The 14238-nt window shown below is 50.7% G+C and overlaps 5 protein-coding genes across 5 annotated transcripts; 2 read left to right on the forward strand and 3 right to left on the reverse strand.

Moving 5' to 3' along the window:
• Nucleotides 1–43: 43 nt before the first annotated feature.
• CPAR01_09586 (uncharacterized protein) lies at nt 44–1450 on the reverse strand (the record flags this gene model as incomplete). Its single annotated transcript, XM_060493851.1, has 5 exons — nt 44–77; nt 125–551; nt 613–677; nt 737–1224; nt 1298–1450. The coding sequence occupies 5 exons, from the start codon at nt 1448–1450 to the stop codon at nt 44–46; spliced, it is 1167 nt and encodes a 388-aa protein (XP_060347981.1).
• Nucleotides 1451–6442: 4992 nt separating this feature from the next.
• On the forward strand, nt 6443–8951 carry CPAR01_09587 (uncharacterized protein; the record flags this gene model as incomplete). Its single annotated transcript, XM_060493852.1, has 5 exons — nt 6443–6910; nt 6989–7129; nt 7184–7520; nt 7581–7810; nt 7863–8951. The coding sequence occupies 5 exons, from the start codon at nt 6443–6445 to the stop codon at nt 8949–8951; spliced, it is 2265 nt and encodes a 754-aa protein (XP_060347982.1).
• A 1114-nt stretch (nt 8952–10065) lies between these two features.
• CPAR01_09588 (uncharacterized protein) lies at nt 10066–10480 on the forward strand (the record flags this gene model as incomplete). The annotated part of the gene is made up of 2 exons (XM_060493853.1): nt 10066–10078; nt 10140–10480. The coding sequence occupies 2 exons, from the start codon at nt 10066–10068 to the stop codon at nt 10478–10480; spliced, it is 354 nt and encodes a 117-aa protein (XP_060347983.1).
• A 468-nt stretch (nt 10481–10948) lies between these two features.
• CPAR01_09589 (UbiA prenyltransferase) lies at nt 10949–11983 on the reverse strand (the record flags this gene model as incomplete). The annotated part of the gene is made up of 2 exons (XM_060493854.1): nt 10949–11824; nt 11891–11983. 2 exons carry the CDS (start codon nt 11981–11983, stop codon nt 10949–10951), a joined length of 969 nt encoding a protein of 322 aa, XP_060347984.1.
• Nucleotides 11984–12960: 977 nt separating this feature from the next.
• Nucleotides 12961–14231, reverse strand: CPAR01_09590 (uncharacterized protein; the record flags this gene model as incomplete). Its single annotated transcript, XM_060493855.1, has 3 exons — nt 12961–13007; nt 13072–13426; nt 13533–14231. The coding sequence occupies 3 exons, from the start codon at nt 14229–14231 to the stop codon at nt 12961–12963; spliced, it is 1101 nt and encodes a 366-aa protein (XP_060347985.1).
• Nucleotides 14232–14238: the final 7 nt, after the last annotated feature.

Genomic DNA, 14238 nt, shown 5'->3' on the forward strand with positions numbered 1-14238 from the left:
ACGCGTAGTGCTTCTGGCGCCCATTCTCAATAGAATGACTTGATCAGAGCGCTCTTCCATAAAACTCCCGCTCGTCCCTGGAAAGGGTTAGCAAAAGTATACACGCCATATAGGGCCAACATACCTGATTTGTTCCTGGCTATGGACATTGTGGTCGACCCGATCATGATTACTAAACTTCTGATCATCGTCTGACCCGTCTTGACTTTCTTCATCCACGCTCCGAGCTCGCACAATTCCCTCAAGCTTGAAGTCTGGTATGTCCACCAAAAGACAGCTTCCGCTCCGTGGGAGATTCCGTGCGCCATCCAAATCGGTCTCTTCCGTCGTCGATAGGGTACCCTTCCGCGTTGTAGAGGTAATCACGCTCCGATACGTGTTGAGCTCCATGTTGTTTGAATTTTCGTTGCTACCATCGTGGTTGACTTTGTTGTCGTAGCCAAGGGTAGATGCCTTTTCTTTGATAAAGACTCGTAAGACCGGAATCGATGATCCAATTATTGCTGTGGCCGTTTCCACAGCGGTCCAGATAGTTACGTCCTTTCCGTTGACTTGGGTGCAAATGTTAGAAAGATGACAAAAGCCAAATGCAAGAGCAACTAGTCAACTCACAGAAAAAGTCACCTTGTTCTAGTTGAACAAGATATATGCCCTTGATGATGGCGCATACGCCTGCCCTGTGGTGATAAGTCAGCATGAGGTAAGATAGTACGACGACTTGAGAACAAAAACATACAACCAGCCTAGGCTCATCGCAAAGCAAACGCCTAGCTTCTCGTGTTTTCTCAACCGCATCCCCCAAATGAGCTTCCAGGGGATTATCGCCAACACAAAGTCCATGAACGCGCACCAAGCCGCGTTAAAGATGCCGTAGTTGAGCGTCACAGACTCATCCCAGCAGGTCCCTGGCATCTGTCTGTTGAAGTTCTTTTGCACCGGGGTACACTTCAGCCATGTCAAGGTCGCGCTGGGAAGCATGACCACCGTCAATGTCACGACGGCGAACCACACAAATATCCTGAACCAGCCCGTCGTGAGCCGAAGGAGGGTTACACCAAACCCAACTTTGCTACCAGTCGAAGCAAAGCACGATATTGATGCGCCTACTGAAGTATACATGGCAATCGTTAGGAGATTGGCCTGGGGAGTGATGTCGTAATAGTGACGGCCGAAACCCAAGTTGACGCCCATTTGGGTGATGATCGATTCGACAAAGAGACAAGTCTGCAAGCCACCGTCAGTTTAGTTGTCAGATAGTCAGACAAACAGATACCTCGTTAAGAATTTATATACGTACCCACGAGAAAAGAAAGATGTAGTCATCCCACCACAGCTTCTGTCCCCTGCTTAACTTCGCGTACACTCGTAACGCCAGGAAGGTGCCACAGAAGAAGCAGAGAAACCATGTGATGCCCGCTATCAGAGGTCCGTTGCTCTCAATAGAAGTCATCGTGGCCGCATTTGGATGAGAAGAGGTACGGCCCCGAACGCGAGCAAGTCGAGTTGGAAGCTGGTAGTCGGAGGATATGGTGAGAATTCTGCCCAGGAGAGACCAAGGCCCAGAACCGAATTGCCGGGACCCTTTATTGGTTGGTCGGCGGAAATGCCGCTGCGAAGAGATGGTCAGACATTGATCATTACTAGTTCAGCTTTTGATGACTTAGGGATGGGGAAGTCGGGCTGAGATTGGATAGGTCTCAGTAAGGCGTGTAATGCTAGCGTGAATGCGATGTAACGTACACATGCTTAGGCCGTTCACTCCGATGCAGACTCTTCGGAATACTTCAGCGTATATGACTCGAGCCATGACGTGGTGAGAAAGAGGTTGGTGAGCGTTCGCGGGTGTGTTCGTTCTAAATATCGAAACAAACTGGGCCGACAGAGGCTCTCACTTGTCCAGTGCGGGATGCAAAAGCCGGAGGCGCGCCTCGCCCCTAGCCGTCACGGGTAAACCTCTCTGTTTAAAGTTCTTCTTACGGCGAACGGTGGCGGGTTATCAACATATCCTCCTCGGGCTGAGGCAAAAGTCGCTGCTTTTCCGTCTTCTGGAGGACACCTTCATCGCGGCGAACTGGGAGACCGTTGTCGGCGTTGTCCACTTGGGGATGCACATTTCAGACGACCCTCGGGCGGTCCTCGGTGACAGTGCTGTAACGGGTCGATCCAAACATTGTTCCAGACCACAAGGCAAGGTTGGAGGACTCGGGGGATGAGCCGATGGCGGGAACACTATCAATTCTGCCAGGAGCTTAAATCAAAGTTGGAATGTGAGAGGCTTATGCCATTGGGTAGCGAGACCGGGCAAAGTTCCAGCTTGGTAGGGGCTTGTGATGATCCAGGATGATTCAGTGGGAAGTGAGTCAATTTTACGAGAGCAAATCACACACCAGCTCTTGGTCCATGAAACATAGAAGTATTCCAAGCGTTGCATGTGGCGTCGGGCTTGAGTTCGCCATTACTTGTATCCATGTATTCCCCAAATCCCCCTTTAAACCCCTCTTGCCAAGATCATCTGAGCCAGGAATGCATCTTTATCGGCCTCGATTGTCGCCGTTGACTGCAGTTCGAGTTGATCGCAACATCAACACGAAGTTCGGTACAAATCAAACTTTCTAGCGAGCCGCGTCTCCAACGCTGGTGAGATTGGGCCGAACACACCGACCACTCATTTACTTCCATGAGAATTCGAGACGCACACTATCTTGCTGTGAAGAGAAAATCCAAATAGTGCTCGGACATAGATCTGCGTCAGCTACTGCGACATCTGTGCAGAGCATCAGATGCTGTCTCGAATGAGAGCACTCACCTCCTCTGTACGGAAAGGTGTTCTCTTGGCAACATCTCAAACCGCTTCAAGCTCGGCGTTGACGTCGAACTTTAAAAAGACGATGCAGCCTTACCCAAACTTGCTCCCTCCATCACGGCATTCTTATGTGATGACTTACGCGATCAGGCGGGGGTTTGGCCTCCGCATTAGCTTGAGGCGTCAGATCTCGTCTAGACCCTGTCGAATCTGGACCTTGAGGTAAACAAGATGCCCAAAACGGGCATAATATCTGCTTGTGGATTTTCCGCCACAACCTTATTGACGATTAGGTACATGAATCAGAATTGTAGAGTCAGATAGTTTGACCGTCGGACGGGTGATGGATACGACGGCTATTGAACTGGCAAGTCTGGCATGAAGGCATATGCTTTTTCTGAAAACTGAGGCTTCATAAAGGTTCGTCTAGTAGCTTCGGCATCTTCTCGACGAAACTTGGAGCGGACTATCGAACTCCTTCCTAGTCATGACAGATGGGACTCGGGATGTATCTCTCACGATGTTCACAATCCTCTGACGTTGTTTCTGGCATCTCGCGTCTCAATGGTCGATCAGGAGCTCTGTCAAAACTCTGGTAGTCTTCACTTTGGAAAGAATAGCCAAGTAGTGCAAGGCACGAAAGAAACTTCATCCCAGACACCGTAACTCCTGGAGCAGCTCAGCTTCGAGGCATCGTACACATGTTCAACATCTTACAGAGTGAGAGGAAGTCAGTGATTGAGCGGGGCTTCGGAAGACGGTACGGTCCGTTGAACGGCACCAGGGCCCGTGGGCTAAGCCACTTTTCCAGGACTCTTTGATGTGGATCAGAAAGACGCAAAGCTCCCCCCTGTGCCCGTCTTCAGGGTAACATGGATGTAGACTCAGGAGCTGCAAATTAGTTGTGTTCATGTGCAACGCACTAAGCTCCGCGTAAGTGAATTTGAAATGGAGGCATCTTTATTCTACTCAAAAGCTGGGCATTTCATCATCCCAAATTTTTGCTGTTCCGATATCAACCTCAACCGCCATTTACGTTTGAGACCGTGAGATCGACGATGACTAAAGGGAAACGGAAGCGCTCTGCGGCAAGTGGGGGCTTCGGGGCATGGCTCCGAGCCCGTAACACTGGCGTTCGCGGCCGGACTCGAAAGTTTGACCGTGGATTTTGCTGTCTTCTCGAATCGGAGTAGTCTACCCGTCGCTCTGGTCTGGATTTGTGAGCTATGCTGAGTGTGTTTGACGGTTGAACTAGTGAGACGGACGGAAAACTTCTAGCGCTGCCGTCGCAGCTAACGCAGGTGGTGGCACCTCCTAGTTGCTGCCAGTGACGTGGTCGGACGCGTGGAAGACCTTGCACCAGTCAAACCTTTCAATCCAACAGTCTTGATATAGGATGACAGATGGGAAGCCTGACTATAGAGCCGCTGTCTTCGGCATCTCATCAATAGTTTAGCTGAATCACAGAGGCCTGTATATGCCTCGCGAATCTGGTGATGGCATAGGAGACTGGTTTGCACAAGTCACATCTGCAGCCGTGGCCGAGTATTCTGGTGCTTCTAGCATTCGCCTCCATGGTCATGCGAAGTTAGCGAGCCTTGAGTATGATGTCGCTTGTTGCATAGTGAGGCGGGGAAGGAACCTCAACCGATTGTACGTCAAGTCAAGCTCATAGCATCGTGTCCAGATCATCGGAAAGTCCTTCTCCATCTGGTTCCCCTATTCAGTATCACGCAGTCAAGACAAGAGATCCTGCAGGCCTCTCAGCTTCCCTAAATGGCGCTGTCGAATGTGGTAGATCTCGGATAGCCGCCCCTGGAAGTGCTTGAAGGATTTCACACTAGCCATGCGCCTTACGAGTGAAGCGACCTCCGATTCGTAGCAAACTTGGGCGCAGACGGCGCAGTAGGGGTCAACATGCACATGTGTTTCAAGTCGGACCCTGATTGGAATGTTCGGCTTGCCACATGTAAACTCTTGTTTCCTTCCAACCCCCCCTCCCTTTCTCTTGGTCTAGAACCTGGCTGATCACCGCCTCCCGACATGGTGGAAGGCAGGAGAAATGTGTCGTGATCTCAAGGCAAGCGGGCGGGGTTTCCCCGTATCGACCCAGCTGAGCATCTCACTTGATTCCGTCACTGTCAGCACCATACAGTTCAGCCGAACGACTGAAGGTGGACGGACCAACGCCCACCGCCTTATTTTCAGTCTATCCATCGGCCCCTAACCAGTGTGCCAGTTTCTGTTAGCAGTGCAACTCCCTCTCAGCGTTGCGTGCCGTCACGGCTACGACATTGCTGAACCGTGCTTAACAAGGGGAACCGGGAGGCCCCTCCAAACGACCTAAATTGGGAACTCAATCCTGGCGCCGAGTGATAAGACGGTCCAATAAGAGAGTGGCCCCTCACGGCCAGGCCACATTTCGATAGCCGGTCTCACTTCTTCTGGCGCAGGCTGTGTCCTTGAAGATGCGCAGTTCCGTGACAGCCGTTGCGACTCATGTTAAAAGCTAGTTATTTGGGCCGAACACGTGCCCCATCTCTTCCGCACACTCATAAGGCCAGACAGACAGCTGTTAGGAGGCAAGTAGCTGTAGCCTCGGATGGTTTTCTAGTGTGTGTGTGTGGTTGTCAACTTGAAGTTTACTCCGCATGACTGGCCTTTGTTGAGGAGAAGATGTTACAGGACGCGCGGCGCGCCAACTTTGGCCTTTTGGAAACTTGGTGCCTTGCGCAGAGATTCTTTGCTCTTTAAACGCCGGATCGACCTTCACGCTGCCACAACTTCGCAAGCCTGGCTCTGCGCCGTACCTTATGTACTGCGGTCGAATCTCCTCTTTCGTGATCACCTAACTGATCGGGCAAAGCTGCAATCAAGCACTGCCGGGCGCCCACACCGGAAGGTTTAACAAACGGATACTTCCAAATGTTCCCAAAGCTCATCGGTCCACTTGGCGTTCAGTCCAACACCCAGATTGACGGGGATCATGCAAACAGGCGACAGCCGTGCTAATTAATTCGCTGCCAGAATTGTAACTGCAATGTTAGGGGGATGCATTTGCCTCAGATCCTTAAAATACTTTTTATTAGCAGCAAATTAAGCTTCGAGTATCGAGCTCAAGGCCAGACAAAACCATTGTGCCTCCCATCTTGCCAGCTTTCGTGTTCTTCAATGATACTATTCACGACATCGAAGTCACCCGCGCTGACTGACGAACACCACCCCCCCTTTTTCGAGAGCCGTCCACATCCGTACTCGCTCCACGCAACCGAAGCTGAACGCTGACGATCTCGTACCGGGGCGTCCGCGGCGTGGTCAGATTGGGGAATTCAAGCTCGATTTCGATTCTCGTCCCCTGTCAAGTCCCCGGTTTTAACCTGGCCCCCAGCAGATTCCGTGCGAACAGCCCTGCTATTGTCTGGAGGCCGAGGGGACCTTTTTTGCGACGCTGATCGCCCCCGCCACGACTCGTATTTTCGCAGCGAGGAAAAAGGGCCAAGCGTTCTGTCCTCTTCTTTTCGACTCGCGGTGGTTGCGAAATCATGATTTCTCGTCAAAACTGGTAGAAAACACAACGGAAAGCGATCGAGACGAACTCGCGCCGCCGCCTTACACTCCTTTTTTCTTTCTTCTTTCGCCATGGCCGTAAACCGGTCCATCTTCCGCCGAATGCTGGCGGTAGCCGGATCCGGTGGCGCCGGGCTGGTCCCGTGTCTCGCCGCGCTCGGGCTGGTGCTCCTCCAGGTCGGCGCGGCGGTCAATCTCTGGAATTCCCGCGAGCGAGGGCAGTTCAACTTTTCGCCATCTTCGAGTTTAACGATATCCGAATTTCTGAGGTTCTTGATTGCGACTTTGCTTTTGAAACGCGAGATTCGCCGACGAAATACCAACACCGAGTACTCTTCGCTGGGCAACGGATCGGAGGACTTGGATCTTGGCGCTGATGAGGACGGACGGTCGTCTGGCGAGTACGCTGCGGAGAAGCTATCGCGACAAGCTCCCCGCATTGGAGGCGCGAGGGCACTCTGGTGTTATGTCTGGGGAGACGCGGACTTGAGATTCGGACTGATGAGGATTGCTTTACTGCAAATGCTCAGCAACAACTTGGTATGCGACGTCAAAGCGCTTGGCACTTGGCGCTGGCGCAACATTAGATGAGGTAAAAGCTAACATTTCTTTCTCAAGTTGTTTCTCAACTATTTGGTCAGCGATCCAGGCACCGTCTCCATCACGAAGAGCGGCATCATGGTTGCAGCAGCTCTAGTCACGACGCCCGCTCTTGGACTGAAGGGCCCCAAGACCCGATGGATGGCTTTCTTGATCCAGGTAGGTCATTCGCGTAGCTTCTGATATTCCAAGTCAGCTGCTAAACAGGACTAGACGTCGGGTCTGGTACTGTCCCAGTTCTACCCACAACATCGCACGAGGGCATCGACATACCAGCTTCCCCTCTACGTCAGCATTGTCGGCCAGGCCAGCTTCAGTGCCTTATCCGACATCCACAGCGAGAAGCTTTTGAAGGCTACCGAGTTGAGCTCGAACGGCGCAAACATTGTCTTGGGAGCTTTCGGTGCGATGCTCAACCTGCTCGTGCATGCACTTGTGCGACTATACAGCTCCTTCGAACCCACTTTCTTCGGCGGCTACGACAGCAAGGGCTTGTCAGTGGTGTTCATGACCACACTTGTAGCTCTGATTACTACGGTTGCACAGAAAAGTACGTTTTAGACACCGTCCCACTTGGGGGTTCTCGAAGAAGATTGCTGACGTTATACAGGGGTCGACTCATGGGTGAGATGGTTCATCAACGACACCACAAGTATTGTGTTGATGCTTGTGTCCGCGCACTTCTTCTTGTCTCGATACAGCATGTTCCTTATACCCGGCACAGTGCTCATTTTCATCGCTTCGCTGGCATACATGAAGTATGCTCCCCTGAAAGAGTACATTAGTTCGTCTCCAGTGGATGACGTGCCGAACTCTTTGGCGCCGCCTCCATCCTACAAGGTCGGTCATCTTAATGGAGTACTGTGATCAAGGCATACTAACGCTATTGCAGAAAGCAAAGTTCGGTCTTCTTACCTTTGCCAGCTTTCTCGGCGCAGGCATCATCCCCTATGCAACACTTTCCGAACTCCCGCATACCCCCGAGTACCGACTCGTGATGAGAGATGACACCGACGGACACTGCTCGACACCCCCGGCCGAAATCATCACACCCTTCACGGACAAGCAAGAACCGTACAAGATCTCGACAGGTCCTGGAAACCTCACTGCCTCGCCCTTTAGCAACACGCTCGCAATGATTCGCTGGAATGCGAAGCGCATGGAGCGCGTGCCTCTCCTCATGAAATACAAGCCCTTTTACCACACCGTCCACATCTCCATGCCGGAGATGGTCGAGGATAAGCCCGAAGACTGGCACAATCTCACGCACTCGCAGTACCCACACCACGAAACAATTTACATGCAAGTCGCCAGGACGATGAAGCTCATACTCGACGAGCAACCCGATATCGAAGGATTGATGTACTTCCACTTCGATTCCTGGATCGACCCGATGGCTTGGGTAGATGAGAATCGCGAGTCCATCTGGTTCCCGACATCTCACAACACGCGGCAGTTCGAGGGCGACGGCCCGCGGTACATGTGTATGACGGACTGGCAGAAGTTTCCGCAATGGTGGGGTTGGTACCACAAGTGGAACGAGAAGGCCGTCACCGTCAACGGCGAAATTATCCGGATGAACCGCGGCTACACGATCGAGGAAAAGGAGTTTTGCGTAGGCTGGTCAGACATTTTCTACATTCCTCGACGTTTCTTTGCCGACTTTATTTTTCTGTCATCGGTCTACGGTTGCGCGGACCTGTTCCACGAGGTCGCAATTCCGACGATGCTCAACATTATCGACCGGAGCCGGAGGAGCGAGAAGGCCAAGTTCCAGTCGGTCATTGACCGAATCGGAGACTGCTGGGGAGGATGCTGCGATGATTCAGCAACGGCGCATGACGTCAAGTGGACGAGGTGTGGTCACAGGCTGAATTACTTGAACCAGGAGGTGATTGATGCGCATTACAGCCGGTTGGACGAGCAAACTGCATGGCTTGGTCAGGCTGAGAGACAAAAGTCTGGAGGCGAAAGGCGTTGATGGTTTGTTTTGTGGAACATAGGTCTATCGGGGCATTAGAGTGGACATAGCGTGTATTTGTTTCTGGCACTTGTAACATTATTTGAGGTGCAAAAAGTATCTAGCATTGAAACGGACAGAACATAACTTGAAGGAATTGAACACGACAATTGTATCTTAGTTGATCGGAGGTACTGTCTTTGCACGTGCAACAGCGAATCAGCAACTTGAAGTACGCTCAGGTATTGAAGCTTCGAACTACACTATTGAGGCAGGGTGTAGAAGAGGTACGGACGGTGATCATGTTGAAGTATTGAGCGGGTGTCTTGGCTGCGTCACTGTTTGTAGTACACCATGTCGGATGTTTGTTTAATGTAGCTCCGCATGTACCTGGCAAACACTGCCCAACATCAATCTATTACTAACACAGACAAAGAGAGAATGCTGAGATCTCTTGCTGGTGTGACAAATTCAGATGCCATCATTTCATCCATCGTCAAAATCGGTAGGTGCCTCAAGACGCTCGTGACATAGAACTTACATGATAACTGTCTTGATTTGGCCAAACCAACGAACGGTCACTACCTAAGTAAAATAGTTTCAAGCTGCTAAAAGTTATCTCTATACCTGCTTCAACTTGGCAATTTGCTTCTCCTGCACTCCCTTGGGTAGTACCAAAGTTCAGTTCGTGCTGATGATTGATCGCAAGGGGTTCTCGATGGTTACACAAGTGTTATACATGTGGACAAAGTATCGTAGCTGAGCTAGCGTGGTCATCATCGCATATATGCCTTAATGATATTTTTTGGTCATCTCATAGTGGATTTTCTCAAGGAAAGAACAAAGGCATATGGACTTGATGGCCGTCGTTTGCTCCTTCCACCTATGTCGTTACTCAGTCAACACAACTTTTCAAGGCAGCGATGGCGGTCAGTTGGAGATACAAGACAGTTTTTTGCATTCAAACGCCTTTACAGAATACTCTTTGAGTATTTATACGTTGAATCAGTAGCTTTCAGAACTCCCTACCTTTCTTCAATATCTCACCTCCCACCGCCATTGCCTGTTAACGAGATCTCCTTCCACTATTTACATCATCAATCACAACCAAGAAACAGATAGCACAGCCTCTAAAATGAGATTTCAAGGTAAGTTTGTTCAAATCCACTCAAGTATCCATCATGAAGAAAGCCTGACAGTAAATCACAGTTCTTCTCACTGGTGCTACCGCCCTTGCCATTGGCGTCGCTGCCGGCCCCAGCATGAACCCCCACAAGATCCGTCAGGACTCCAACGACAGAGATGGAGTCGACACCATCAATATCAAGGCCCAGGATACTGTCCTCCAGACTCGCGAATGCGACATCGTCTGCCCTATCAGCAAGCTCTGGTGCGAGTATCGCCCTTATAACTACCGCTGCGACAGCTCCGGCAAGCTTCGCTACGATCAGCGCCATACCGACTGTGAGAATGCCTCCTGGGGCTGTACCTGCGGCTGCGACTGGCGTGTTCCTGGCATTGAGTCTGTGAAGGAGACGGAGAAGGCTTAGGAGTACTGAGCATGGAAGCCACAGGGATGATTGATCATTGGAAAGCATGACAGACGCGGTATCTTGTGTGTGCATCAGGAGCAGTCAAGTTCGGGATGAAGATTCACAAGGAAAGATCAAGTTTCAGAACGACAAGTTTCGCGCTATAACATGAATACCAATAAACATTATCATGACAAAGGGATCAATCTCTGTCCTATAGGCTTGGATATAGCCTGTACGCACAATGCGCTTCGTTGATGTTGAATGTGGACAGTCTATTGAGGTGATATTCCTAGGCACTCAGCGACATATGCTTCCCAAACAATTAGGAGGTCTTCGTATTGCTCGCCTTGGCTCAGCATGTTGCCATTTCTCTCATACTTTATCCAGTCGATCCTGCCCGGTGCTTATAATTCTCTGTTTATGGAAGTCGAGGTTACGATATCTTCTTCTACACACACATGCTCTTGTGCTGAGCACTTGTATCTACGCTGCGAAAAGAGGGAGGACATATAAGACAGCCAGCCACAGACACCATAGCTTCGCGACAATATCGTCAGAGTTCTCATTCCGCCTCTCCATAGTCAATGCAGCCATCAAGGCTCCCACTCCAATAGGAGCCGCCCAGGCCGCCGGTTGGAGGTTCCAGAACAGTGGACACGCAGTAGACCACAGCAAGACCATCACAGCCAGCCCGCCCCGAGCAATGCCCTCGCCATATAGCAGCGGAATGGTCTTGCGACCCCTAGCTTGATCTCCCTCCATATCTGGGAAGTCCAACGCTTGGACTGTAGTGGCGATGACGGCCCCGGTCACCCCGATCCAAGCCCACGCCTTCGGAAGGAGATCACCGCCAGAGATGACCTCCAAAGCCCCAGCACTGAAACACATGATGCCGCCCGTGTTGATCGCGTTGCGCGCCCAGATATTGATACTGCTCCCGTCGAGATCGTTGTACATCCATAGAAGCGTCATCATCGATATCGTTGGTTTGAATCCACCCATAAACGCGCTTACTGTAACCACGAGAGGTATCATGCCGAGAAGAAGTCGTTGGGCTTGTGCGGGCGTCAACCGCTTCGCAGCCAGTGGCCGCCAGGGTTTGTTATGCTCATCTTCGACGATGGAGTCCGCGAGTCGCTGGTTTGAGATACCGCACACGATCAAGTTGAGCCATATCCATAGGATTGCCAGGGGTAGTCTCTGAATATTGGAGTATTTCGTTTGATCGATTGCTGTCGTGAGTGATTCCCGACTGAACACAGCTGCTGTGATGAAGATGATTTGAGGCGCTAGTACGGTCTTGATATCGCTCCTAGTGAATAGATAGAGAGTCTTGAGATGAAAGGATGCGGTTTGTGCCTGAGAAGGATCAGTACAATGCTTACGGGAGCTTTGCGCAACGTCCAAGCGGAGATGTTTTCTTACCAAAGTCCTGCGCTTAGGCACAGATCTGTAAAGTTCCGGAGCGGGAGCGCCCGAAGGCTTTTCTGCCAAGATGTTGTTCTCAACAACTGTCATGTTGTCGGTCGTATGACAGATCTTTCCTACCAAACCAAAATGTCGCTAAGAATATGAACTGTCAATGCTCCTGATGCTGGCTGAAAGGTGGAAATCAACCTGCTATTTCAATCAGTCGCCAGACTACCAAGGGCGTGGGGAAGTCCGCGCCGAAGATGGCAGTTTGCTTGGCCGGAAAGTCCAAAAATTGTGGACGTGACGACATCGTCTGATGTTTCCGTGTCTGCGCGCCTCGCAACATTGAGAACTGTATCCTGGCAAGAGACGATTGGAGGGTTTCCGTGAAGCAGGCCGGGTTACCCGAAGCTGCGGGACGCAGTTCCAAAGGAGAGTCCAGTCGGGGACATTTGCTGAGGATAACTCTTTTAACTAAGTCTAATCCCGGTAGTAGATTTCGGGAAGCTGAACTCTAGCTGCCTCGTAGCTAAGCGTGAAGGCCGAACTAGCAAACGCAGCTTGTCTCGGGCTGGCCGCACCGCCGCAGTATTTCCCTCTTGAGTCGAATTGTGCCGTGTTACATATTTCGAACACGTTCCTAACCTAAATTGTGGAGAGCTGAAAAGTCCGCGGCCTCGCATCAGATAACGAGCATCCTTAGTACGGTGATAAGCTTCAGCTTTCAAGTTCGACGCCACAGTCTCGTTTGGTCTAGCCCTGCGCCCCACAACACATCAACATGTTCACCGCTAGAGTACTAAACAGTCAAGACATGCATCACCCTGGTGTACTTGACGAGATTGAGAAAACGAGACTGATGGAATGCACTCCGGGCCCACCGTCGATGTTTGAAATTCGATATCTCGGATAGATAAAAGGCATTCGATCACATTCCACTAGCAAGGGAAGCAAGCAATAGTATCGAATTCCAGTACCTTGGTATGATCAAAGCCAGACAAGTGCACTATTAATATAGATCCTGTAAGCCGGGATGATGTCTTTCGCAATTTATCGGACATGATGTGGTGTGCAATTGAAGCCTATTTATCGGCAAGACTGCTCATAATACCAAGTAAAGCAGCAACGACTAGAAGCGGTCAGTCAGCGCGCTCTGTTTGAACCTCCTTCAATACGGAACATGGGATACTTACAACCTCCTGCTGTCACAATGTAGGATGCGATAGACCAAGCGGTCTGAATGGTTGTTGGGTCCGTCCAGCCCTTTGAGTTGAACCAGAGTCCGATGGCGAGGCTTAGCACAACTGGTATGAGAATCACGACGGCAATCCTGGAGACGGACCAGCCCAGCACAAGTTCAAGTGAGAATTTCCCCTTGAGTACGTCATGTGAGTCGCTGTTGAGTTCCTCGTGAATCCAGTCCCCCCAGGCAACTGCGATGTGCTCAGGGACCCGCCATTTTTTGTACGCATGCAGGAGCAATTGCAAGTCCGCAGCACCATTATTATCAAGTTCGACACGCTCATGAGTCCCGTCTTGCGCATTACACTGTAGAAATGGTTAGCCACATCTCCAACACAAGTCACACAACGCACTTAGGTGTCGACTGCTAGGGATAGGGATTAGATAGGGTTTCCTGCTTTTAGTAACTGACTTTGTAAAGCCGAAAGCTTTTAACATGTCTGAGAGAAAAAAGGGTCTTCCAGAAACCGCGTAGGCGAAGAATTTCTTTCTTAAGCTCTCGGAACAATTGTTTTGGCTCATGGCAGAACATAACCCTTTCGACTGGGTTGGGTTGGCCGCTGGGGAAGACGCCTAAAACCACATAGATCGGTAAGGCTCGGGCTATCGTAACGGTGAGAGATTCCCGAGATATGCCAAACAGGCGAGTTTGGAATTTCATCGGCTTCTCTCCCAGGTACGCATTTCCTCGGGGCAAGTGTCTGGCTGATGGGTTAGCACCCCCTGTCTCGACATCGTGCCCTCCATCCCAATTTGCTGATTGTCGGTATTTAGCTGGATACGGAAAGTCGCCTCCCTGTGTGATCTCGACAGAAGAAAAAAGCCCTTCGCGCTTTGTATACCCTCGTTGTGATCGGATGCACTGATTTGGTTGACTGAGAAGATTCTCATACGAATATAGTCCATATAAGTAAAATTTCCAGGTCCTTTCCTGGATAGGTTTTGTTGGCGCTCGCTTCCCTAGTGATATGTGTCTCTGTAAGGCTTTGTTGATGTTCGGTGACTGTCCGTGAATACTAGCATGATCATCTTGCTCTTCCGTAGTCAGTATTGGTCCATTCTCAGTGCTCACGTTGCCAGCGCCTCCAACTCCATCGATATTTGCCGCCATATTTCGG

Source organism: Colletotrichum paranaense (assembly GCF_030867605.1).
Source record: "Colletotrichum paranaense strain IMI 384185 chromosome Unknown Scaffold_7.1, whole genome shotgun sequence".
NCBI lineage: Eukaryota > Fungi > Ascomycota > Sordariomycetes > Glomerellales > Glomerellaceae > Colletotrichum > Colletotrichum paranaense.